The sequence below is a fragment of the Odontomachus brunneus genome, unplaced genomic scaffold (assembly GCF_010583005.1).
Source record: "Odontomachus brunneus isolate Ranch 3 - 2012 unplaced genomic scaffold, Obru_v1 Obru_scaffold_029, whole genome shotgun sequence".
Classification (NCBI taxonomy): Eukaryota; Metazoa; Arthropoda; class Insecta; order Hymenoptera; family Formicidae; genus Odontomachus; species Odontomachus brunneus.
In genome coordinates, this window is record NW_022639479.1 from 575,768 (window position 1) to 602,028 (window position 26,261).

The 26,261-nt window shown below is 43.8% G+C and overlaps 3 protein-coding genes across 4 annotated transcripts in view; 2 read left to right on the forward strand and 1 right to left on the reverse strand.

Moving 5' to 3' along the window:
• The window catches only part of LOC116842982 (dnaJ homolog subfamily B member 13-like), a 23,789-nt gene extending 10,802 nt beyond the window's left edge, over window positions 1-12,987 (reverse strand). Inside the window, exon 1 of the mRNA XM_032812893.1 lies at window positions 12,670-12,987. The gene's annotated coding sequence lies outside the window, so the exon portion shown is untranslated. The remainder of the gene's footprint in view (window positions 1-12,669) is intronic.
• Window positions 2,439-9,227, forward strand: LOC116842980. Of its 2 annotated transcripts, none has more exons than XM_032812890.1 (6): window positions 2,439-2,659; window positions 3,041-3,633; window positions 4,093-4,237; window positions 4,432-4,610; window positions 4,764-4,910; window positions 5,625-9,227. In XM_032812890.1, the coding sequence occupies exons 1-6, from the start codon at window positions 2,464-2,466 to the stop codon at window positions 6,171-6,173; spliced, it is 1,809 nt and encodes a 602-aa protein (XP_032668781.1). In that variant the 5' UTR covers window positions 2,439-2,463; the 3' UTR covers window positions 6,174-9,227. The 2 variants fall into 2 exon arrangements, with proteins under 2 accessions (XP_032668781.1, XP_032668782.1); XM_032812891.1 differs by having other exon boundaries at window positions 4,093-4,225.
• A 332-nt stretch (window positions 12,988-13,319) lies between the features above and the next one.
• LOC116843053 (T-related protein-like) lies at window positions 13,320-19,297 on the forward strand. The gene is made up of 6 exons (XM_032813069.1): window positions 13,320-14,146; window positions 15,256-15,351; window positions 16,178-16,421; window positions 16,705-16,858; window positions 17,017-17,214; window positions 18,036-19,297. The coding sequence occupies exons 1-6, from the start codon at window positions 13,830-13,832 to the stop codon at window positions 18,971-18,973; spliced, it is 1,947 nt and encodes a 648-aa protein (XP_032668960.1). The 5' UTR covers window positions 13,320-13,829; the 3' UTR covers window positions 18,974-19,297.
• Window positions 19,298-26,261: the final 6,964 nt, after the last annotated feature.

Below are 26,261 nucleotides of genomic sequence, written 5' to 3' on the forward strand. Positions count from 1 at the left end.
CTCCTCCTCCTTTTCCTCCTCCTCCTCCTCCTCCTCCTCCTCCTCGCCACTACTGCGTCCTACACCCTCCGCTCGTGCACCCCCTTTCACGCCACTCTGGCTCGTCGATGACGAAACGCACGTAAATTCGTCGCGGCGCCGCTGCCGTTGCCGCCACCGCCTCCACCACTACCGCCGCCGCCGCCGCCGCCGCCACCACGGGGTGAAATCAGTGCGATCGGAGTGCACCGCGAGGGAAGGACGCGGGTCTCCCGTGTGCGGCCCGCCGTTCCCGCTTGCGGCACGCGCGCGCGCGCGTGCGTTTGCTCGCCCGCCCGACCGCCCGCCTGCGTTTGTTCGTTCGTTCGTTCTTCTCTCTCCGCGCAGGTAACGGCGCGACGTGATAGACAGTGGGAAACAGCCGGATAAATAGGTCGTCGTGCGCACCGAGGACGAGAGACGGGGGGTCGTAATCATGTAAAACGGACGGGGCGCGAAACGCTCCGGAACTGAAATCCGGAAGTGCGCTCGTTCACTTCGCAGCTCGGTGGTAGACGCGCGGAATTCTTGTGGTAGACATAGAATAGCTGTATCTTGAGGGAGACACACAAGCGGTACACACACCACACACTTGGTGAGAAAGGGTGCCGAGCTGTACCGCGCTCGATCATTTCGAGATCGATTTAGATCACTTGCAGAAGGAAACGCGGCAGCCGGGATATAGCGAGGATAAGGAAATTAGACGGCAGAACCGTCCAAGGCTGATTGATCGATGTGCCGTGTAGACTAGGTCAAGTGACTAATTAACTGCGGGCGCGAAATTAGCGGGCGTAAACGGAGAGAGAGAGAGAGAGAGAGAGAGAGAGAGAAAGAGAGAGAGAGGGAGAGAGAGAGAAAGAGAGAAGGAGAGAGAAAGAGAGAGAGAAAGAGAGAAAGACAACAAGAACAAGACACGTTGAAGTAAGACAAAGTTTGCCGACAATTTCACGTCCCTGTCGAATTGTTCAACGAGACCACTATTAATTACCCGCGAGAGATTCTACAGGCCGGCGTTCGCCGAGTCGGACTGCAATCGACTGAGAAAAGATCCGGGCCCGTCGCACGAGGAAGAGTGTCAACAAAGGGCCGCGATAGCTAGTCGGGGAACAGGGGAAAGCAGCAGGTGCAGCAGGTGTGCGAGAGGTGCAGGAGAAGCGCAGCTTCTGCCATCGATCTCGCTGCTGCGGCTGCAGCGAGCATGGCGCGGCCCGCCGCACACGTCGAACCGCGTCGACCGCGTGCGGATCCGCGGCGACTCGCGTGGCGATGAGCGTGTGGCGATCCATAACGACCAGGGACTCGCGATGGCGATGACTCGCACGATTAATTTCCCTCTGGAGAACGCGATGATAACGATGCTGACGACGATGATGAGAAGGAGGAGAACAATGACAGCGATGAGGAAGCGGTTAACGTCGGCGATGCCGATAACGATGACGATGACGCCGCGCGCGACGGCACCGCGAACGCTGGGTCTTCCCGACGGGATGCGGCAGGCCGATCGAACACCTCCCGACGCGTCCTCCGCAAGTTGCACGGCGGCCCTCCCACGTCCGGCGACCTCGCAGTGAGGACCAAGACGAGGTGAGGGGTGAACCCAGAACGGGGTTGGAGACGCGAGAGCAGAACACGAGAGAGCGGAGCTGGTGCATTGCGCGGTCGCGCGCGTCAGCCGCGCGCGCGGGCGGTGTTTACGTTCGCGAGAACGCGGCGCGAGACGTGGACCCGCGAAATCGGGAAATCGATCGGGTTTTTGTCTCTTCCTCCCTCTCTCTCTCTCTCTCTCTCTCTCTCTTTCTCTCTCTTTCTCTCATTCTCTCTTTCGGAGCACCGAAGAACGATAGAATCGCCGTGGTCCCGTTTATTTCCCGCGCGCGCCCATCGACGTTCGGATTTGCGCGATCTGTGACGCGCGCACCTGAGGACTCGCGCTAAGAAGAGTGCGACTTACGACGAGGAGAAACCGCGCGACGCGCACGTGTGATCGGTGTTTACGTTCACGTGAGACGCGGGACGCGCGTCAGTCAGGTCGATTCCGAGTGCGCGGCCTGCATCCAGAATTTGCGCGACGCTCGCCGCGAGACTTTGGACGACAAAACGGAAAGATGCGTCTTCGCGCCGGATGGAACGTGCGAAATCTCGCATGAGACCGCCGGCGGCACGAATCGAATCTGAAGAGGGATTCGCCGCGCGCTACCATGAAACGTATCGAATGCGATCTCGAAGGACATCGAGGGAAAATTGAAGCGATATTAGGCGCGTCTTCGCCGAGCGGAATAGACGAGTTCAGATCGCGTTCGTTTGCTCGTTCGTACACGAGCGGAGATAGATTCAAGTCCCGCGCGATGTCGGGAACGCGCGACGACGGAAACGCAGCGTAAGAAAGTGCGTCGCACTAGCTAGCAGAGCGGATCCAAACGGTCGCGCAGCCAAGTCGCAGCCGAGATGGACTGCTGCAACTACGTCGAGGCTTACTCGACAGGTGGTCACTTTTATCAGCAGCAGCAGCAACAGCAGCAGCAATACTTTTGTTACGACAATGGTAACGCTGTGTACGCCGGCTACGACGCCGCGCCGATCTCCAACACGATCGAGATTAACGCTCGATACAACGGGGCAATACCAACCGCCTATCCGACAGGTAGATTGTCGTGAATGCATGTGCATGATTCGTCCGTTTGCACGTCAATAGCTCAGAGCTCACCCAGTTTTGCTTTCGACGTTGCGTGCCGTGTCGTAAGAGTCCGACAATCGCGCAGTTCCTGCGCGATAGTAGTTTTGTCCTTTCATTATTTCGACAAGAATATTCAATTCGAAAAGTATACGATTAAAATATATAAGATACTGAGAAAAGGTTTTGTGTGTATGATTCGACGACTAAAGTTGTTTCAAAATTTAGCGATGTACAAAATGACGTAAAATTTTCGCCTCTTCGACCACCCCCGCGGATTTATCGAAAGAAAACCATGAAATTCGCAGCGCTATCGCATCGATTAAAAATCCCACGCACGTCATTTCGCAGATTACGTGTACAATCCGAAGGAGGCGAGGCTGCGGAAGGCGATGCGAGAGCAAAATCGCGAGCAGAGCCGCGAACGTTCGCGGCGTTCGATCCTGCAGAGCGCGATCGCAATTGCGAACGCTCGCACTGCCGCGATCGGCGGCCCACCCGCTGTTTCCGCGTCGTTGGCCGGCGGCTTTCTAAGCCAACACCATCGTACCTTCGACTGCGTACCCGCGACGGTGCCGTCCGTGCCCATGGGACCCGGCGTAGGTCCTTCTCATCGAGCGACCGAGGCCTGGTTCCAAGCGGCGCATCGCCCCAAGCCCGTCCATTCGCCGCGAATCGGCGATTGGTACGGTAGCGTGGACGGTGACCCCATCGAGAGGCTGCAGGCGATGGGTACGATGCATCAACAACAACAGCAGCAACAACGCAGCCTCGACAAAACCTCCATCAAGGAGCAAAGAGGTCAAGCGGCGGAGTGCGCCGCGGCGTTCTCCCCCAACGGCCACTCGCCGGACTTCATAGCCGCCGAGAGGGAAATTCGCAGGCGGGAATCCGCGGCGGAATATGCCGACTTCGTGGACGGCCAGAAGTGGCACCCTTATCAAGTAATGTGCACAATTCTTTCCATGACGCACGGGAAGATGAAGTCCGGTTTTGTGAGGGGACTTTGAGAACTTGGCGCTTGGATTCTGGTCATTTTTTCACAACGAAAGAGATTTTGACTAATTTAAAGATTAGTGACAATCTGTAAAATTATACAACAAGGACTTCTTCTTCATTACGGTCATCTTTATTGATGATGTAAGAAGCGGGAAAATACACTGAAAAAACTCAAAACACTCGAAAATTCATTTGTGGGATATAACGTTGATTTCTGTGAGCTAACTTTCTCCTATGCAAATAGATTTTCAAGTACTTCCTTCTCAGTGTATAAGGAATATCAAGATGGAAATAAATGCTTAATTGCCGACGTAGTGAAAGTTTACGTAGCAAAAATTGAACGGGCAAGTTTCTCACGGTTCCTGGCGCGTTTTGCGAAAGTCGCGTGACCTTCTTGATTGCAGAACAGCGCGAGCCCTCATCCACATCCAAGGACGCCTCATCCGTCACCGCAAATGGCCGGCATCCTTCACCCGAATGTTCAGAATACGAATGCGCACGGGCACACACACGGTCCGTGGGGCCAATTTTGTCACGGTATGCTACCACGTAAGTTCTATATGTTGCGACATTTGAGCGTTCCCTCACAATCCCCGATCGGCGATTTCGAAACTCGATGTTTGCGCTGGTAATCGCAATTTGCGCCTTGACAGGTGAAATTCGAATGTATGATTTCTTAAAATGAACTCTCTAAATGAAAAAGTCACTTCATGAAATATCCCAACGAGAACAATTTTTCGCAGACGTCTCCGCCATGACTCGCAATGCGGCGATTCGGGGCCCGCGACATGCCGTCTTTCTGCGGGATCGACCGGCGAGCAGGCACTGCGCGTTTACGGATGATGCGTCGCGGATGGGCTACGCTCCGAGCAAGCTGAACATCGAGAGCATTCGCGCGTCTTATCCGCCGGCGGAGCACCAGGTATTTTAGTGCAGTATACAAATGACTAACGCGAACTATAAATTAGAATTATACGGAAAAGTGCCGGGTAAATCCCGGAAGATCGCTGCAGTGTGTTATGTCAATTTGACATTTGAAAAGAAGGAAACTTAGTGAAGAATTAATGTGATGTAGATGCCGAGGCTGTTAGAATCAGCGGTGGATTCCATCATAGACTCGACAACGACGATGAATCGCCGCGAGGAGGACGGCGGGACCAGATGGGAGCCGGGTACCGTCACCACTGAGATGTCCCTGGACGAACTCGTGCCAATCTCCATGGTAAGACCTCCGCGATATCGCGCTTTTTCCCCTTCATACTCGCGCACAAGTAGTCATCCAAAGTTGCGTGTAATTTATTACTTTTTTAATTAGTTATCGCGTTTAATAAATGACTAATATGAGTCAATTCAATGGGAGATCGTTTAATTGACGATCGATTTCAACGAATTCAATTAAAGATCATTCAGTTGACAATTGAATATAAGTAAAGGGAATATTCGTCCAATTAATAATTGAATTTAGGAAATTTAATGAAGAGCTGTTTAATTGACGATTGATATAACTACATAGTGGTTAGTCTCGAATGCTCTTCGATTGAATCGTTTGAATTCGCGCATATCAATTTTTGAAATTGAATTTGCTCGTCAATATTAAATGGCCTTTGATTAAATTTGCTCAATTCAGTCGTCAATTAAACGCCTTTTAGTTAGATTTGCCAAATTTAATTGAAGTTCAATTGAAAGTTCAATTGAACGATTCCTGATTCCTTTTGTTCATATCAATCGCCAGTTGAACGGTCTTTAATTGGATTCGTCGAAATCGTCAGTCAAACATTGATTTTGCTCGAATCAATTTTTAAATTGAGAAAAATTTGACTGATATATTCGCAATCTAGGATGGCTAAGTGATCTCAGCGCTGAATCATACCGCAAGATTTTTTAAGCGAATAAATAAAAATGCAACGATTTGAAAACGCATCGACTTCGACCGCAGGAGAGCGCGCTTTCTCGTGAGAAGGAGTGTCAGTCTTGGCGCTCGGATGAGCACTTCGAGCCAAAGAAGAAGCCAGTCGTGAAGCAGCCGCTTCCTGGTTTCCACCAGGCCTTCGGCTCAACGGAGATCGGTAAATCGTTCTCTAGGTCGGAGTTTTTCGTAAACATGGTGGGCGAGAACGGCGGCGGCGGCGGTGCCGGTGGCGGCCCCGGAGGCGGAGGCGACATCGGCGAAGTGGGCAGCGGCGACGTAAGTAGGGAACGACCGCCGCTGTTGGACACGACAGGAAACGCCGCGACGGCTGTAGCTGCGACCGTGGTCGCGTCTGCTGCAACCGCGGCCAGAGCTGCGACTACAGTCACAGTGGCGACCGGAAACGACGCGGCAGCTGTCGCGGCTACCACGAGCGCCGGGAGGACCTTCGACCCCGAGGACCAGGCGACGTTCACCGTCGGCGACGGCGTCGTCGGCGCATCGTATTGTAGACAGCCGGCGACGGTGCCGCGATGGCACAGTCCACACGTAGGTGCTATAGGTAGCGAAATTTAAGCGAGTCCGTCTGTGCGCGGTGTCTTCACGCACTTACTCGAGAGACGCTTGCCGGTGTCTTTTTATTATTGAGAAAATTTGCCGTTAAGGCTCCTGGTTTCTCGTCGTGCAACTCTTCATTGATGATGTCGGAAGCGAGGAGACACGCTCAAAAATCCTGCACAGTACGTTGAAATAAAAGGATGTATTCAAAAAATGACATTTGCAATCGATCGAGCACACCTCCAAGATACTCTGAACTTATTCCTTTTGCTCCAACAATCAGTAAATAACCGTAAAGTTAACGTGTAACTTTAAATTTTAACCTAATCGTTATCTAGTCACTGTTAACTTTACGGTTATTTATTAATTGAGTAAATGGAAAGTGTCGGAGTATTGTGGAAGTATGCTTAAATGAATGTGAATGTCACTTTTAGGATATATCCTTTTATCTCGACATACGAATTTTGGATACGCATTTTTTCCTCTTTCCGACGTCATGAATCTGGATGGCTGCGGCGAATGGCCAGGAGTTTTAAAGAGTACTAAACGGGTGCTAATATTCGCGATAAATTGACGAGGTTTTATATTTTTAGAACAATCGGAAGAGATAAACGAGTCTCATGGATCTGTTATCACCATGAGCGCATACTACGCTTTCGAATGATTGAGGTACCGGCAAGTGTCGTCGATACGACACTGGAATACCGCTGCAGATCGATTCCCGTAGGACGAAGTCCTTGTCTTGTTTAGGCTAAAGCGGTCCCCCGTAGCTTTCCGACGCGTGATGGTTGGCGACGAGATTATATGACGATATATCACTCTTCCGATAGTAGAGAATAAGTCGTGACTGTGACATTAATCGGTTTCTTTTTTTTTTCATGTGTAGGAAATTTTTGTATGTAGCGAGCAACTATCCGTGTTCCGTGTTGCATGTGTTAATGACAAGTTTCTCCCGCGACCGACATAATTACGGTGAATTCGAATTGTCACGTTGGAGACACGCGAGAGTGATCTCTACGTTTGTTCGCGACATGTCCGCGAGAAAGTCGAGCTCGTCGGAATTACGTCGGGCTCCTGTGAACTTCCCTCCGTGACCAAATCTTCGTCAGTACCCGCAGCGCCGCGTCGAGAAGGAAGGAGCGCGTCATGCGTAACGAATGCGAGTGCATCGATTAGCGAAAGCTGTCGGGGATCGATATTGGCGTACGAAACGTCCCGACAAACTGCGAACGTTCGTCGAGATTGTGCCTTCCAAAGGGCCGGGAACGCGTCGGGGATTCTCGTCGAGTTCTCCCGCCTTATCGAGAATCAAAGCAGCACGATATACCAATACGCGTCTCGTATGCCAAAAAGAAGATATAATCAAAAAAGAAATCGTGCCGAGAGAAAACGATTCGCATGCGATCGGCACTTTCCATCACTGTTGTTAGATATTGTGAGTATTGTATGCGCCGACGAGCGATTATACATATATATATAAATGCATATATATATATATATATATATATATTGTACTCGTGTAATGGAAGAAAACGAATATACGCGCGACGAAGAGAGCAAGATATTTAGTAGAATCCTTAGGTGAGTACGTATTGACGCGCGGAGAAACGATCAAATAAAAGTGAACGCTACGAGCGTAGGAAGCCGAGAAGCCGACAGGTGGAACGCTCTTCCGCTTCTGGGAAATAATTGCGAAGGGGGATGCACGGTGGTTTATGTTAAGAATCTGCGCGTCCGAACGTCTCTCAGCGGAGTTTCTCGCGCCACCCTTAACTGATACTTTCGCTGCAGCCACGCAATCGTCAATTAAATTTTCTTAAACGGCGTACTGATTATCAATTAAGACGGTATTTTTACGTATCACGTTTTTCGTCACGTGGAAATGCGAGCCGCGTTTACGTATCAACTGACGTTCATTCATATTTGACTTCGTGTGCTACATGCTACGTCACTCTCTCACGGGCGGAAGATCATTTCGCGCTTTTCATGTTACACTGTCTAACGATTCTAATGAAGTGTATTTGCGCGACGTTTTGCAGGTTCTTAACACGTGCTTGTATCTATCTGCTTGCGTCTAGTCGATCGACCAGTTAAAATTCGAGATCAATTCGTGCCGGACATCCTGTACTTATGATGGGACCAAATTAAAGAGAAAAAAAAAGACTTTTATGTCGCGTTCACCGTCGCGCTTACGTCCTACGTATAGTCGCGTAAGATAAAAAGAAAAAGAAAGAAAATGTAAAAGAAAACTTCCCTCATTCTGTTCGCGCGATCGCTCGCGAGTGAAAGCAAAATGCCGCACCTCCGCTCGGAAACGTGGAACACATTCTACGAGATTAGCGCGCGTGTGTGACATGAAAGTATATTAATATAATTCGAGGATATATTCCACCTTTTTGTGTGCGACGGAACCGAACATAATCGCCACGCCTTATCGAAACGTACTTAGCCGTCGAGTCGAGAAAGGTGCATGAATATCATATAGTGGGAAAACAAATAAATTATATCTGTAGAACAAGAGAGAAGGAGGAAGGAAAGCTCGAGGTAACTGAAACGCTTAGATATCGATAGTATGCGAAAAGAGATCTTCTTCTGAGCGTCGATGTACCGCGCACTTGCTGAGAGATGCAAGTGATCGTTGAGGAAGGAGAGGAAGGGAAAAGGGATGAGAAATACTGTTCAATTAATCCGACGAACGTAAATGTACTCGTGCGATATACAATATCATAAGCAACGGTAGCTAAAGGAGATAAATCAAACCGACCTATAACAGACCTATAACAACATTTTATCCGGAAACGGTGCCGCAAATGCTGCCGCGAGTCCCCGACATCGGGATCACGTCGGAATCACGACGGCCAGAACGGGAGTCGATACAAAGGAGGGACGAACCCAGTATTTGCGGCACCGATTTCCTCGCGATACATGGAATACGGACAAAATTCGTCGTTGCAAAATATATACTTTACTCTCATTCGATTGGAACGATCGCGAGCAGCATGATAAAAATAAACGGATGTCTGTATGACAGTGAAAAGAAAAAAGGAAAAAAAATAAGAAGAAAAAAACTCGAAGAAAATCTGTCTCCAGTGAGCTTTTGATTTTTCCCAGCTTATCCCGGAAGCCTATCTGACGACTCCCCTGCTGTTTCCTTTCCCGGCCCACAACCCCATCCTGGGAGCTAACGCTGTGCACGGGATCACGGAGAATGGACGACTGGTGTCGCGCATTTTGCCCAGCGAGTGCTGCTGGTTCACGCAAACCGGCCACGCGATCACCCGAATCCCCGACGGTCTGGTGGTAAGAGCTTTGATGATCCCAATGATTATATTTCAATTTGGAAACTCAAACAAAACCTACGAGAGTCGGATGCGTACTTCAATAATCGTCGATCCCACGGTATTTGAGTATTCATGTTCTCTTTCGATTGAAACCGCGACGAAATCACGCAGACTTGCGCCGCCCTGTTGGATTATTCTCACCGTGCTACTGAGAGGGAATGGATCCGGCAGAAGACGACGGTCGCGCGTCCAACGGAGTACCCGGTGTTGCTAGGTAATCCGAATGCCGAGTACGAGAGGATAATTTGCGAACACGCACGACGAGACTACGTCATCGTGGGTGCAGACGAGACCGGTGACCACACAGGCGTTGGACGAGAATACGGAAGCGAAGCAGTCAATCTCAAGATTGACCGAGATCAGAATTCGCTCGACCCGGATGTACACGAGTTCAGCGAGAAGCACTGAAGTCTGTCGGCAACATAGGATGCATTTCAGGAGACACAACGGTTGTGCAACCCTTGAATGACTGTCGTCTTTGATTCAAGTATTCTTTTAGATCTATGGTAGATTTGAAAGAATATTCTGATCGCACTCATTCAACCGTTGTGTTCCCTGAACGCGGCTATAGTTATCCGTGTTTTTATTGTTTTTCTCCATTTTATTTTCGAAAGACCCGAACATTTCGTTTTTTAATCGATTGACGTTCTAGCCGATTAATGTGCTTACCCTTGCAAATATAGCTTCTAAAAACTTTTGTTCTTTGCTATTGCAATTGTTTAGTATTACACGAGTTTACAGTGAGGAGATAGTCGATTCGCGATATCGTAAACGAAAAAAGCAAATTTGCTGGATTGATTAAACGTCTAGTGAGATGTGAACGAATCGGAATTTCGATTGAAGTTAATAAAATTCCGTTCAAGTTAGCAAGATTCTGATTGATGAGAAATCTTGCTTGATGGACAAGAATTTTGTTAACTTAAACATAGAATTCTGGTAACTTCAACTGTAATTTTAGTTCGTTCATATTTTATCAGACATTTGATTAATTCATCTAAATTTTTCTTTCTGTGTACAATAAAAACTCCGAATTGAAAATTACTAATTTCCAAAGATCTTCCAAAGATTCTCCAAGAAGAATCATCAAGAATAGGTCAAAACTTGACTGTCATGTTTGCATTAACCAGTCGTTGATGTTTAAATGATAGTCCAAAACAGTTTAAAAACAGTAAGATGCTTCGTAAATGAAGATCTTTGCGGTATCTTTTCCCGGGGAACGCCTTTTTGAGACGATGGGACTTGCGGACAACTTCCGCTTAGAACATTAGAGAGCGTCTATAGTCTGTAAATAGAGGAACAAAAGAACCAGGTCGGGATTTGGTTTATCAAAGCGATCGTAACAGCGGCGGCATCCCTCAAACGCGATAAACGAATACTGAGAGCCTCCCACCGGCTGTATAGAGACTACCTAGCGGCAGGTAGCAATAGTCGAAGATGTCCGTATCGTAAACATCTCTGCAGTGTTGCAGCTCGCGTAGATTGTACGAGGTAAAAATTTTTATGACACGCCACCGTGTGCAGCAGCGAACGGGTCGGAGATGCGTGAGAAAGAGAGGAAGGTAGTGAGGAGGAGAATTTATCGCGTTGATCGTTGAAATATCTTAATTATCGAGTCATTTGACTGCCGAATCGGAGAATCGCGGCGAAATCGTTATCCCGATTGCTTCTGTATTATTGTACTGGCGATCATGAACGGTAATCGAGTAAGGCAAAAGTACCAATGCCTGGACATGTATCCACCCCTGGATATTCTTATCGTTTTGGTCTTTAAATACGAATAATTCAACTTTCAACATAAAATACATATATTAAATATATACGTATATTCTGTGTTCAAAGTTTAAATAGTTTGAAGACCAAAACAATAAGAGATGCAAATAGAAATAAAAATGCCAAAACAATAAAATGACCAAGACATTAAGAATGTCCAGAATAGAGTACGTATCCAGGTATATTAGTAGTTTTACCTTGAAAAGTGAATTTCCCTAAGTGAAAAGAACGTGAAAAGTAAACTAAATATAATAAAACATCGTCATGCGGATCGAAGACCATGACTAGCAGAAATTATTCTCATTAGTCTCAGATCGAGGAGAGTCATCATCCACCCCCGTGTCTTTAACGGCGTAGAACTCGCGTTCACCTCTATCACGGGGTAAGAGTTATATAGCCTGAAGTTCTTCTTTTCGGTTTCTTTCTTTTCTTTCGGTTCTTTTTTACGACTATAGTCGCCGCTTTGCAATCCTTCGCGACGAGGATGCGACGAGAAATAAGAATCCCTTTTGTTTTCCGGCTACACCCTCGAGGAGACTTCGCGGACGAAAAGACGCTGCATGATTTGTGGTTTGTCCAGGGACCAGCGGAAATTTCGCTACGAATGTAGCGCGTCGTTTGGATGGAAATTGTAATTACCTTCGAGAGAGTCGCGCCGAGAGGGCCGCCTTCGTTCAATAAAGATGGCTCGGCGTGTCCTCCGGCGACGTCGCGACACCAGGACGATCGCGACTCCGTGCTCCGCACGAAATTGCTAGCACAAATAACCGATAGGGTTACGGTCTCGTCTCGTCTCGCGTCCGGCGATTGCCGTCCGAAACCGCACGCGATGGCAAACAAGAAACGGTCCTGCTCAAATATCTACTCGCAATGCGTCTTGCGGCTAGTCGAACGGCGCTCTGTTGATTTTTGTCATTTGACTGGAGACGACCAACACGGGTCGGTCCCATCCTTCGTCGTCCTCCGTCGTCTCGCTCGCGATAGGAGAGGGACACCATTTTCGATCGACGAGTATCAAAATCACCGTGAGGAGCCCGAAGAGCCTCGACATCTTTGAAGACTGAGGACGGAATCGACGCATTCCCAATGAACCGTCGAGATATTTTTCGCCTGACAATTTGCTATCCGTGACAAAGAACGCGGACCAATATAACGGTGACTACATGACGCATTGATAAAGCTCTTACCGATATTACAGGGTAACAAAAGCCAAAACATGACTGTCAGTGTTATCAAAGAATCCACGCGACCGAAATGCAAATTGTGCGGGTGCGAAATCACGAGATTTCCGAATCTGACCCTCATCCACCGTCCGACACGATTCACTTGGCGTGATTACGCAAGAGCGCGTCGCTGGGAACGCAGTCGGTGTTGCAAATGGGCCGTGAGGAACAAATACATACTTGTCGCATACTTTCCCGAGACCAGCGGGCGCAAATATTAACTCGAAGGAATGACACGACCGCGAGTCTATGTCGTCGCGTCTCGATGCGACTCCGCTCCACGAAGAGGAACACTTCCTTCCGACCTTGGGCGGCCGGCGACGAGCTACCTTCCCCGTCGACTTCCCCGTACGACGTTCTTTCGCGGCCGACAGGGCGATCGACAGGGAGAAAGAGACGAGACGATATTCGCGATCGATTTCGGCCAGCGCGATATCGAAGCGCGACAGTCACGAAGCGCGACGTCGATCCTCGGACCACGTGCGGGTCCGCGTACGTTGTTCGCCAGGACTAATCGAGAACTTGGCGACGGACGCGTGGGCGGACTGGTGAACGTCGCGTTCACTGTCGAACCCACCAACCATGGTAGAATCATAAAGTCGACTCATCCGACCATTGGTCGATGGAAGTCGCAGAAGGCGGCACCGGCCTTCTCGGCGACCGACCAGCCGGTCAAACTGTTCCCGACCAATGGACACCGTCGCGATACCGCCATGCTGCTCCCGTGAGCTCCTAATTTAGCGAGTAATTAGCACCCGGCGAACGCGGACGGAGTCGAGCCGGTGCTTCTCTCGCGGCGACCGTGCACCGTGTCCACGAACGGAGAAAGAGAAGCCGCGAAGTGCGGACAGAGAGGCAGATATACCGTCGGTCAGTCTTCGGCGAGTCTTCGCCGACTAGTGTGAAATATCGCGCCCAAGTGTTACGAGCCTACGGGCCACGCGGCCTCCTCTCGTACGCGACACGACCTGTCCTCCAGGCCGCTGACGGAGACGTCTGGTGCCGCGACACGACGACGATTTTCCGTTCCCCGCCGCCGCCCCGACCGCGCTCGTTTTTCTCGCGACGCGTCGCGAATTCGATCGGGGAATCGATCGCGCGCCATCCCCAGGGAGAGTCACACCCGACTCGTGAATTTTTATACTCTCATTGAGAGAAAGAGAGAATTTCTTTGATCTGGGAACGTGTTAGGTCGCATCGCTCGATTCCCTGCGGAGGGTTCCTCTTGATTGATATCCTCGATCTAAGATCGAGGTTTTGAGCGGGATTACGAGTCGCTATTGGAGTTCTGCTTGACGAAGGGCGAAAGAATTGAACGCGAGAACTGGAGAACACCGAAAATGCAGCCGGCGAACGTTCCGCGGGCGCCGGATTCTCCAACGCGCACCTCGTGCCACGAGCGCGATCGGGACCGCGGCAGAGAACGCGAGCAGGATCGAGATCGCGAGCGAGACCGCGGCGGAAGACAAAGCCGTATGAGTCCCGAGGAAGATCGAGAGGATCGCGAGGAGCGCAGCTCGATCACCAGGCAGAGTCTCGAACTCGCCGCGATCTCGGCTAATCAAGGATTGCAGTTGTCCTTGTCGCTGGAAGATCGCGAACTCTGGACCAGGTTTCAGTGCATCACGAACGAGATGATTGTGACGAAAAACGGAAGGTATATACGGTGGTTACCGGAAGAGGACTCAGAGTGTTGCTCGATTTTTAAAGATGCTGTCACATGGATGAAGTTGTGATTGGCTTATGAACGCGCGACAATCGTTTGATTGTCGGAAGGAAGAATGAGAAGTCGCGGAAAAAATAAGAAAATTATACCTATAAAGATTACATATAAAATGACTTAAGCTGAGTTTTTTAACAAAACTCTTTTTATTTCAAATTTTAACTATATATATTGTATTTTCTATTTGTAAATTTGGGTAAAGTGAAAATCCCCGGACGCGTGGCTAATCCTTGTTGAACATTCTTGTTGTTTTGGTCTTTTAATACGAATATTTATAAACTTTCAACATATAAAAAAAATATATACATATATTCTATGTTGAAAATTTATATATTCGTATCTGAAGATCAAAACAATAAAAATGTTCAATAATTTGTATGATTACCTAATATATTTCTCATTTCTTCGATTGTATATTAAAAAGAAAATATTTTCAATTTTAAATTTTTATAAAAAAGTGACACACATTTGACATGCGAATTTGACAGCTCGTATTTGACAGCTTCATCGTCTCCTCACGACGAAATCTCATCGGCTTGCGACGAATTCTATACTATTAACAATTCACGACGGGATCCGTCGGATTCCCGCTTGCAGCGCGCATAATTCGTACGGTGAATCGACGAGCGCCAAGAGAATAACCGAGGATTCATTTCATAAACCAAAACAAGAATAAGTCCCGCGACCGGTGGAAAGACGGAGTTTCCTGGGAAGGTCGAATCGCCAACAATAAAACTTTACGACCCTCTTGTAAAACGCTTTCCTGCCATACCGGTGTCCGCGAGCGTTTTACCTGCACAGCCGCGGTCGACAAACCGTAATCGCTTTTATTAATATGCGAGTCGTAAATGTAGTCGCCGAAGATACACTGTCCACACGGCGGGTTATCTTTTGATCCGCGCTATGAATCGCCGCTAAGACATCGATCTATACGACGTGTGCAAGCGCAGGACTTCGTCTCCCTTTCCTTCTCTTTCTCTCTCTTGGCTTTACGATCAGCACTGCCTTATGCAGTGGAGTGAAAACGTCACTTTCGTTCGCAGGAGGATGTTTCCGGTGGTGAAGGTTGTAGCACGGGGTTTGGAGCCGGCGGCTATGTACACCCTGCTACTGGAATTTGTGCAGGTCGACTCACACAGGTAATACGATTTAATACTTTAAATTATAAGAAAAATGATATCTTTTCGATTTAAGAGAATATTGGCGACTATCAGGCGCCCGCGAATTATATTTTTCAGCGATTACAGATTTTCGACTTTGAAAGTTGAGTCAACGCGACGTTACGGTTCCTCTTCGAGCCACAAAATCGCCCAAATTATTCTCTCAAGCCGCGCAAAACAATGGAATAGTTTCGGAAACTTTTTCGAAGAATACAAACGGAGGTCGTAAAAGCGGTTGTTAGCCGCGGTAGTCACGGAGAAAAGTGGTCGGGCAAAATGGCAAGCACGGAGAACACGTCGAGAGAGAGAGAGAGATATTCGCCGTAGCCGGTGAACGGATGAACGCGTTACCGATTTGCATTGATTTATTTCGCGAGCGGAGCATGAAGGCACAGGGTACGCGAAAGATACTAACAGGTCGTAATTATCGTACCCCTTTCGTTCGGGCGTCACGTAACGTCGCTAAACTCGATTCTAAACTCGTTAGTGAGTTATTTTTAACTCACCGACGATTCGTCATCAGTGTTGAACGAACCTGGGTGTGCGGGAACGCATAATAGCTTTCGCAAAACAATCCGAGAAGTCGATCGACAGAGAGTACGCAGGGCGATTCGCGTCGATCGCGAATCTCTCGAATCCTTTCACGCCTGAATTCTCATCGATATGAATCGGCGAAAAGGAAAGGGAGAAATCTGCCACTTTTCTGCCAACGTGGCGTGTTTTCGCAAGCAAATCGCGTTACCAATTTGTGAATAAGAAAGAGACAGATTAACATCAGATACACGCCGAAAACTTGGACTCACAGGTGGAAGTACGTGAATGGAGAATGGGTGCCGGGTGGAAAGGCGGAAGTCGCGCCCCCTAATCCGATTTATATACATCCTGAGAGTCCGAATTTCGGGGCACACTGGATGAAGGAGGCTGTATCGTTCGCCAAAGTGAAGCTGACGAACAAGTCGAACGGTAACGGACAGATAATGCTCAACTCGTTGCACAAATATGAGCCGCGCGTTCATTTGGTTCGAGTGGGCGGCGAGGAGCAGAGAACGGTACGTTACTTTTCCTTTCTTACCGGTTAAATTATCTTGATTACATTTATAATGTTCAGCATCAAACCTTGACTATCACAATAAAATGAAATGAAAAGAATTTTAGTGATATTCAATCAATAACGGAACGAAAAGAGCTAATTTCTGGTGATGTTGAATTAATAACGGGATGGGAAGGGCAATGAAAACCCATGCCTACCGAACCGTGCAACATGATATCAATCCGGGAAGAATTGTTAATTATAATAGCTGAATCATTTCGCAAACATCGTTACTCACACAGGTTCTTACGTATCGCTTCCCCGAGACCCAATTTATCGCGGTGACGGCGTACCAAAACGAGGAAGTGACGAGCCTGAAGATCAAATACAATCCTTTCGCAAAGGCGTTCCTTGACGCGAAGGAGAGACCCGTGGATCCGCAAACTTATCCGCAATGTGAGTGCAACGCGTAAATGCGCGCATTTACGCGCACGTGACGCGACAGGTTCACGATTTTTACGTCGATAGAAACGCGACGGATGAAAGGAAATAACTATCGAGGCATCGCCGCCGTGCGACCAGGCGCTCTCGATGATGCGAATGACGTTTTACAGACGCTGGTCCCTGGTTCCTGTCGCAACCCACAATGGGATACGAGTACAACACCGCATCCGCGATCGCGGTCGCGCAAAATCAAGTATCGGCCAGCGTCGGCAATCACCTCTCTAATTCGTGCAGCGTCACCACTTCTGGGCATAGAAGCACCTGCAGAACGGCGCCGTACACCTTGAGGCACAAATACGGCCAAGACGGTACGTAACATCGTCCCATCGCACTTGATTCAATCGAGATTCCGACACGGCGTCGTCGATGTATAGATAAATTTTATTCGATCATTCGACGAGGAGTTTATCGTATTTGCGTGAGATAAAATCGAACACGAAATTATTCAATCCCGAAATGTTAATAACTCTTCTGAATAAATATCTTACGAAATGTCAGTAACTTCTGGGACTGATTTTCTTTGATTAAAAATGTTTGTGAAATGATTATGGCCTTCAGTGGGTTGCGAAAAAAGAGAAACGACAATTAACCTGCATCAACCTACTGGGCTGCAAAAGTTCATGGGATGATTTCATTAATCGTAAAGATGAATAACTTCACAATAACAAAATCTTATTTGCAGAATCTGATCTGCTTTTCTTCACTACGAAAAGAAATTTGTAGTAACGATTACTACAGAATTTTATAATCGGAAAACAGATCGACATTCTGCAGTAACTGACTATCCTATCATTTCATGTGTGTTATTTTATATTTCAGGAACTGAAATATGTTATTAAGGAATTTGCTATATTTCCAGCGAAATTTACTATGTTCCTTAGCAAGATAGACCTTACTGACAATCTGCTTCTGCACTATTAGAAATGTAGTAAAATTGAAGAGAATTTATGTGAAAAGAAAACTTTCTCTATATATTATTAAGAAAAGAAATATGACGAAAAATTCGGCCAACTTGTGCAAATAATAATATTCGTAATAATAGTATTCATAATATTTCTATCTATGCGTCAACTTCAGCCTATAGGTTTCTCTAGGTGATCGAAAGCTCGACTGCCTATTGTGTTCGCAGAACAACATTCAGACCCTTATGCTCCTATGCCGCTATTGCATTCTACCGCCTACGTGGCAGCTCCAGCCTGGTCACCACGTAGTCCGGAGTCCTTACAGAACTTAAACTCCGCGTGCCTACCATCGACCGCGCCGCAGGAGTGGCCAACATCACCATCGCCGTCGCCGACGTCCTCGGCGCACACGGTCCTCGGCAGAACCGTGGTCGGTACCGCGTCTGCCGCTGCTGTCGCTGCCGCTACCACCGTAACTGGATGCACATTGTACGTGCCCTCAAATTTACCGTCGCAGGAACACAGCGGGCACTGCACGGACTCGTCCTGGATTCACCCAGGCGCGCTCGAGCAGCAGCAGCAGCAGCAGCAACAACAACAACAGCAGCAACAGCAACAACATCAACCCTACTTGAACCTAAACCTCCATCTGCACCATCAGATGTCTTCTTACGGCTCCGTGCCGCACGCGGGACTACATCACGGTCTTCATCCGGGCGGAGAAACGGTACCTCCTGCGGACGCGAATGACTACGTTCACGAGTACCATCACGCGTCACCGGTACAATCGACCACCCCCGATCAGCACCGTCATCATCAACAACCGCAATCACAGCCGCAGCATCACCCGCAAGCGCAGATGTTGCATTTGCAGGCGATACCGCAAACAGGCACCACGTCACCGGTCAGCGTGGAATACGACAGCTCTCCGAAAGAACACCCCCATATTCAAGTGAGCTATCCTCCGGAGCAAAGCGCGGACGCTTTAAGCGAAGTGCAACAAGACGACGAGAGAAGATATCTAACCACAGTGGTGGGTCGTCATCACCACCATCACCATCATCACAATCATCATCGGCAGGACACGGAAATCGCCAGCGCGGAGCAATCGAGTGCGTGGACGCCGTTGACGCCACCGCCGGCACCGCAAACCACCGCTATCTGATTCGATCAAACCCCCTTCGCGCGGAAAATCTCACGTTTACTTCTTTCTTACTCGTGAACGGCTCGTGGTGTATCGAAAGTGATTGCCGTCGTGATTGCAAAGAGAAAATCGTCGACCGTGGTGAAGTGTCACCGCGATGTCGAGCACGTCGACGCGCGACCGTCGTTTTAACGTGTCGCATAATTAGAATAATCGCGCACGACAGGTATCGCAATGCTAAATTGTACTGATCCGTCCCAAAACGCCTGGTCTATCGAGCAATTACAAATTGCGTTAGTACGTTAGATATGTCAAGAGAGAAATAAAGTACTGATAAAACATTTATCCCTAATTTTTACTATTCACTTTTTCTCATCATAAAAAATCGGTAAAATTCAACGGGTTATAATGTCGATAGAAATGACAATAATGAAATGACTTAAAAAGCATTTCCTTAATTGAAATGTTTAATTGCCAGGTATATATATATTTCTAAATATAAAGTTTACTTATTATTTAAAGTGCACTGAGAGAAAAAGATATCTAAAAAAATGTAAAATATTTATTCAATGAACGCTAATAACACATTTACTTTGTATATACTAATATAAATATCTTTATACTGAGAAAAGAATTTTATTCAAATGAGAAAATATACTTTCTCTTAAAACCGTAACTTTTCATGTGAAAAATTGTTTCTCTATTTAAATTAAAAAATTTAAATTTAAATGTAAATATATTATTGGCATGCACTGTATGTGAGTAAATATTTTTATATTTTAGATATTTTTTCTTTTAATGCTACACGAATATTAATCGAAACCCAATAAATATCATATTCTTTTTATGAAGTTTATCGAATATCACCACATAGACATAAGAAAATACTTAAATCATAACATTATTTAAAATCGCAAACTCTCTCTTCACTATGTTATTTGCTGTTCGAGAAATATTTGAATGCTCATAAAATGTGAGACATAAGTCATGGCTCGCACATAACGTTTGTTAAAAAATAAATAAAAAGTGTAAAGTGCATCCATCTTTAAATACTATTTTGCAATATTTAATTGTTAAATACTGCATATTAAGATCTGGATTATTAGGACGATTCGCATATACAAATTGCAATATATTGGACAATAATTATAGTATATGATTTGATTGTTAAACAGTTGCTTTTTAATTTTGAATTGAAACTATGATCGCGAGATTACGGTCAATACTCAATATAATCGTGTTGAATAATAATAGAGAATATTAGAAAGATTAATTGTAATTCCTGCATTTTCTAATACATCATGTATATTATCTATATGATTATGATGCATTCTACATTATTTGACTGAACAAAATTAATTTTTGGAAATGTCACACACAGTAAACAATTAAATTATAAGGCATAATTTGATTGAATTATCCGTTACAATATTGTTTGAATATTTGAGACAGAGAGAGAGTTTGTACAAAAATAAGGGTAAAACTACCATTATTTTTCTTTCGTGAAAAATCAATGCGATCTACGTCTACTCATACACTACTAAAGTGAGATTACTTTTGTGTATCAACTCACCAATGCGCGATGAGGTCCATCGACGTTATGTCCTACGACGAATTCTTACGATATCGGTTGTATTCATCCTAGCCTCCTTGATCTTCAGCTTTCAGCTTCCTTTGTTAATAGCACTCCCGTTTAAACACTCGCGAAACGCGTATACGCGAACCGAAGATGGCGTTTTTTAAAAAAATCGCGGAAGATACAAAAGATTTTCCCGCTTCGCGAACATACTTGTCAAAAAACTGAGTTCCCATTGCGCGAGAACTAAAATTTTTAAACAAACTATAAACACATTTCGAATTTAACGAACAATTTTATCGAGTTTTTCATAACGGGATATATAATTAGATAACATTCCAACACATATACACGATACGAATCTAGCGAAATTGTAAACAGGCGAAATAATCGATCAGTGTAGCATGAAATTATCATGCAATATGTTCCGCAAATTTATGCAAAGGCAGGCTCCGCAAATTTATGCGAAAGCAACTCCGCAATATTGCGAGATTTATTTGCGGAATATACGTACGTATTTAATTTAACGTTATCCGCGTTATTCTCTAAAGAATGTTATTATGATTGCGAAGTAAAATAAATAAAAACCCAAAATATATAAAAATATATAAAAATAAATATAAGTATTTGCTAAATTTACTAAGGAAAATATAAACAGTATATATCTGCAAAATACATATTAACACGGTGAATGTAATAATAACACACAGGCGTGAATGTAAATATACAAAAGAAAGAAATAAAAACACGTCAATCGCGAAACATGCTAATACGTAAATGCGCATAAATTTACTTTATGTTTATGACTTACTTTTCTGAGAAGATTCTATTGAAAAATATTATTCGCAGTGATTGGAAAATTTGCGCAACCGCGAATGAAATAGTTTCTGTATTGTGTACAAATTATCGCGTTTCATTGTTTTGCGATAACATGACGAACTTGCATAACGAAATTTATATTTTATTATAAGTACAAGTATAATTTGAACGCATATGAAAAAACTAAAGATCACGATAGTTGCGAAATTTATTAACACGGCCGGAAATACCGTTATGTGTCTACGAGTAATGGGCGCCACTCTAGTGCGCGTTGGTTTCGCGATACATTTCGCGATATTGCAACGTCAAGCTTTACTCGACGATATTTAGGTAACTGTGTTGGAAAATTGAACTATCGAACGATATAGTAGTGTAAATTTTATCTTATTAACAAGAAATATAATTATTGATGTGTACGGGTGTGTCTGTTTGTTATAAATTCAATTATTTATATAATTGTAGATATATCCAATGAATTTGAAACATTCATACATTTACATATATTCATTCATTTTAAAGAGAAAAATGCAAGTTATACCACTGTATTTTGTTCGTCCGTTTGTATTTCAGATGTCGCTTCCGAACGGCATCTTTGAGCGTTATCTAGAGAGAGGAGAGTGTCGTGAGCGTGGAGCGTCAGGCAGCTCAGTGGTTTAAAGTAGTCGCCCGGCAAGCGAAAGACCCGGGTTCGAGTGCCAGTCTTAGCAAAACCGCGCTTTCGATATTTTTCTCTCTCTCTGAGAGATACGCCGATCTCGAACGCACGGCGTCCCGCTGCCACCTAGTACGCTCTCCTCCTTCTATGGTATGTATATATAAATGATGTGAAAATAAGCATAACAGCAAGATGAGAAGACCCGACTTGTGTAGAGAGCCGACATAGAAAAATTGTCATCTCATAAATCCAGTCGGTTTTTCATCTAGTCCGGTCTTCCCATCTAGTTGTTATCTTTATTTTAACAACAAAAATAAAATTTGTTATAATTGCAAAGACAGATTAGCTATGTGCTAATTATTGTTGGATGTTAAAAATAATTAAGCAGAACAATCGTATGACGTAATCGTTAATCCAATGAGACATTATTTCATCACATGATATTTCCGCACATAAAAATATTAAGAAGCAGATACTACAAATAAAGTAGATCGCAGTGATTTTCACGAGCCATTTACAACAATCCCATTTCAAATTTTTGTCCCCATTTCTTTCCAATTACCAACTTACCTGGAAAGGATCGGCCACGTTCTCCTTAATGATCTATAACAAAAAAATATAATTTTGCTGATAAAATTCAAATAAATTTAGATAGCGTAGATAGATCACTTCATCTTGTGTTTAAGTATATTTGATATTTTGATAAGATATTATATAAATGAAAGAGTGAGAAGTATACATACCTTCAAGCCGACCCTTGTAAGCTCGAACCGGAACCTCTGGTGCAGCATCTGCATTCTCTACCGTTGTCCCGAGCTGCGTGCCAGATCTAGAAGCTCCTACAGCTATGCAAAGTCTGCTAGGTCTGAAACAGATAATTATTTTACTAATTAGTCATAATATATGAAATTAATGGACATATATTTCTTTTAAAGTTAGTAAATATATCATCAGGTAATCACCCATAATACTACAATTGTTCACGACAATATTGAACACGATGATTTCGTCAGCACAAAATACCAAAATAAATTTTAAAAAGATTTCAATTAATTTTAGAAAGAGAAAATGAAAATAGCGAGTGATATCAACCAATGTGTTCGCCTTTGTGTTTACGATTCTTATCGTCAGACATACAAGCTTTAATATTGTTGTTTCAAAGAGAACGCACGACTTTTGGCGAGCCGAAATATTATATTTTGATATTATTTAACATATATATCATATCATGAATATTATATGTTCTATATTGCAATATTTAATTCCTAAATATTTAATTCTCCTAAATATTTATTTCTAAATAGAATTAATAAAATATTCTGTACGTCGTAGACATATAATTATCAAGATCCATAATATGTATAATCTCAATATCAGCGATTATCTATTTGTATTAAATCAATAGTCAATACACACGTTTCTCTAATTAGTTAATTAATAAATGAGTATTGATAATATAAGATTGAATAGAGTCTATAAATACATATAACTTTTAAATTTACTAAAAATAATATGTAGTATATATATATATTTACCATTGCAATTCAACTTGCTCCTCTTGCACGCGATAATATTCGCAATATAACTGAGCGACCTAATTATCGTAACTGATCTTATTGTTGATCTAATCAGTATTAAAAATGTTGGAAAATGTACGTTTCTCTTACGCGTTACGCGTTGTGCTCACTACCACGTCTGACTGTCCTAACGGGGAATACACCACGTGCCTACACTACTGAAAAACTTCTGTTGAAATCACAATTGAATTCCCAATTGAATTCTCAATTGAATTCTCAGTCGAGGTTTCCGCAAAATTTTGCATGTAAGATCTCAATTGAGATATTTGTATCTAATGGAAATAATTTATTAAAAATATAATGAACTTTTGCTGAAATGTTTTTGAAAAGCATTCACAATTTTGACTCAATTTCATTAAAATTTTATTATAATTTCATTAATATTCCGATAATATTTCATTAAAAATGTAGAAAAATTCAGTGAAAAATCATTGTTAATTAAAATAGATTGAGAGAAATATAATAAAGTATTATTTTGTCTATATACTAAGTACTCATCTTACATGCGAAATTTTGCGGAAACCTTGACTGAGAATTCAATTGAGAATTCAATTGGGAATTCGATTGTGATCTCAATAGAAATTTTTCAGTAGGATAGGCACGTAATGTTATTGTTTTTAAGGATGCGCAACCTACCGGCGAGCTGATACGTCGTCTTGATAATGTTTTATTCAATCATATAATAATATATACTATATAATATTAACCATACATCTGTACTATATCGCAATATTTAATTATCAAATACATGTATCAATTGCACTTGTCACGTTGTCGTATATCATACTACTGATTGTCAAGTTCTAGAATATTCGCATTTGCGTTATTTGACATTTATTATTTCTATCGACCATTTCTGATATTTTCATAAAAGGTTAGATGACGAGAAATATAATGAAATTGTATAAACTTACTGTAGAGATGATCCTCCTCCGACTGCATTGAGCGTTTCGATCCGACATCGCATCCTTCTGCCCGATCTGAAATAAAACGCAATGATTGTTTAAAAATTTCACAAATGAAGAATTTCTTACATATTCGTTTCAAATTTGTGACAAATAAAAACGAACCTTACTCATCTCTTGGATTTCGTGATTGTTGATGATTACCTTCGATTGTTGACGATAATTTCAGAATCAAAATCGTAGCTCCAATTTCGTAAATTATCACTACAGAAACTTGAATACACTTGACAAAGCCGGGAATGACGCTAAACGTCGCTTCAAATATGTTGTTACTTGCAAAACGGACTACAGCTTCGAACAGGCGCGGTATCAAAATATCTGGCAGGCTGATTGGCGCCATCTAATAGCATCGTGAGGAAAGAGAACTGACTGTAACTTTAGACCCGCTATTTTTAAACTCGTATATTTAGACCCGATATCTTCATGAAATATAAAGTCTTAATTAATATATTTTGTATTATTAAATACCTTTTCTCTGCAGCTAAATATCACCGATTTGAAAATATTTAAAATATTATTGACTTTTCGGCAAACCTTTAATAACATTTTAATATAAAAGTAATCGAAAATCGCTTCACCGATATCTCTATCGCAAATTGAAAAGTGCCATCAACTGAGATATAATAATTAAAGTGCCCTTGCCGTGCCCACAATAAAACTTTATGACAGTGTCCAGCTTTCGTAAAAATAAACTGTTTTAATTATTCTTAATATCTCAAAATCTGTTTCAGTTCTGAATATTTACAGAAGCATCTAAATTTTGACCTGGGTAAGTAGAATAAATTTGCCAGATACGCGTAAATTTCATACAATTACTTGATCATACAATTAATTGATCATCATTCTAGTCGCTAATTTGTACTATTTGCCATTTATTATTTCTACCGGCTATTTCTGATATTCTCGTTAGGTAAAGAGATGTAACGATTTTATATAAACTCACTGATGACTCTCCTTTAACTAAATCGGGAGTTTCAATCTAACATCGCGTCCTTCTGCCCAATCTGGAACGAAATAAAATGATTGTTACAAAATTTCAAAAATGGAAAATTCGCTCGAACAAGATCGGCTACATGTTCGTTTCAAATTTGCGATAAATAAAAACGCGCGTTGCTCACCTTTTAAATCTCGTAATACTCCGATTGTTAACGATGATCTCGGAATCAAGATCACGACAGCGATTCTGTAAATAATTGTTACAGAAGCTTCGACAAATCTGAGAAAGTCGGGAATGGCGCCAAACATCGTTTGACATGCGTTGTTACTTGCAAAATGAACTACTTTAGCTTCGTGTTCAGACACGGTATCTAGCAGACTGCCTGGCGCCATCTAACAGCATCGTGCAGAAAGAGTGTCGACTATAACTTTAGACCCGTTAATCTTAAACTCTATATATTTTGACCCAATATTTTTTTAATTATAAAATCTGAATTTATAACGGCATTTTTTATTTCTGAATGCGCTTCTTGCTGCTGAATAGCAACAAATTGAAAATACTTGAAAATTATTGATTTTCGGCAGTCTTTTAATAATCCTTTAGTAGAAAACAATCGAAAATCGACACACTGATGTCGTTTGTTCATATTGCAAATCGCAAGGTGTCATCTACTAAGATTTAATAATTAAAATACTTTCGTCGTACTCATTAGAAAATTTGATAAGATCGCTTTTATAAGCTTTTATAAAAATAAACTTAATTATTCTTAATAAATATTCT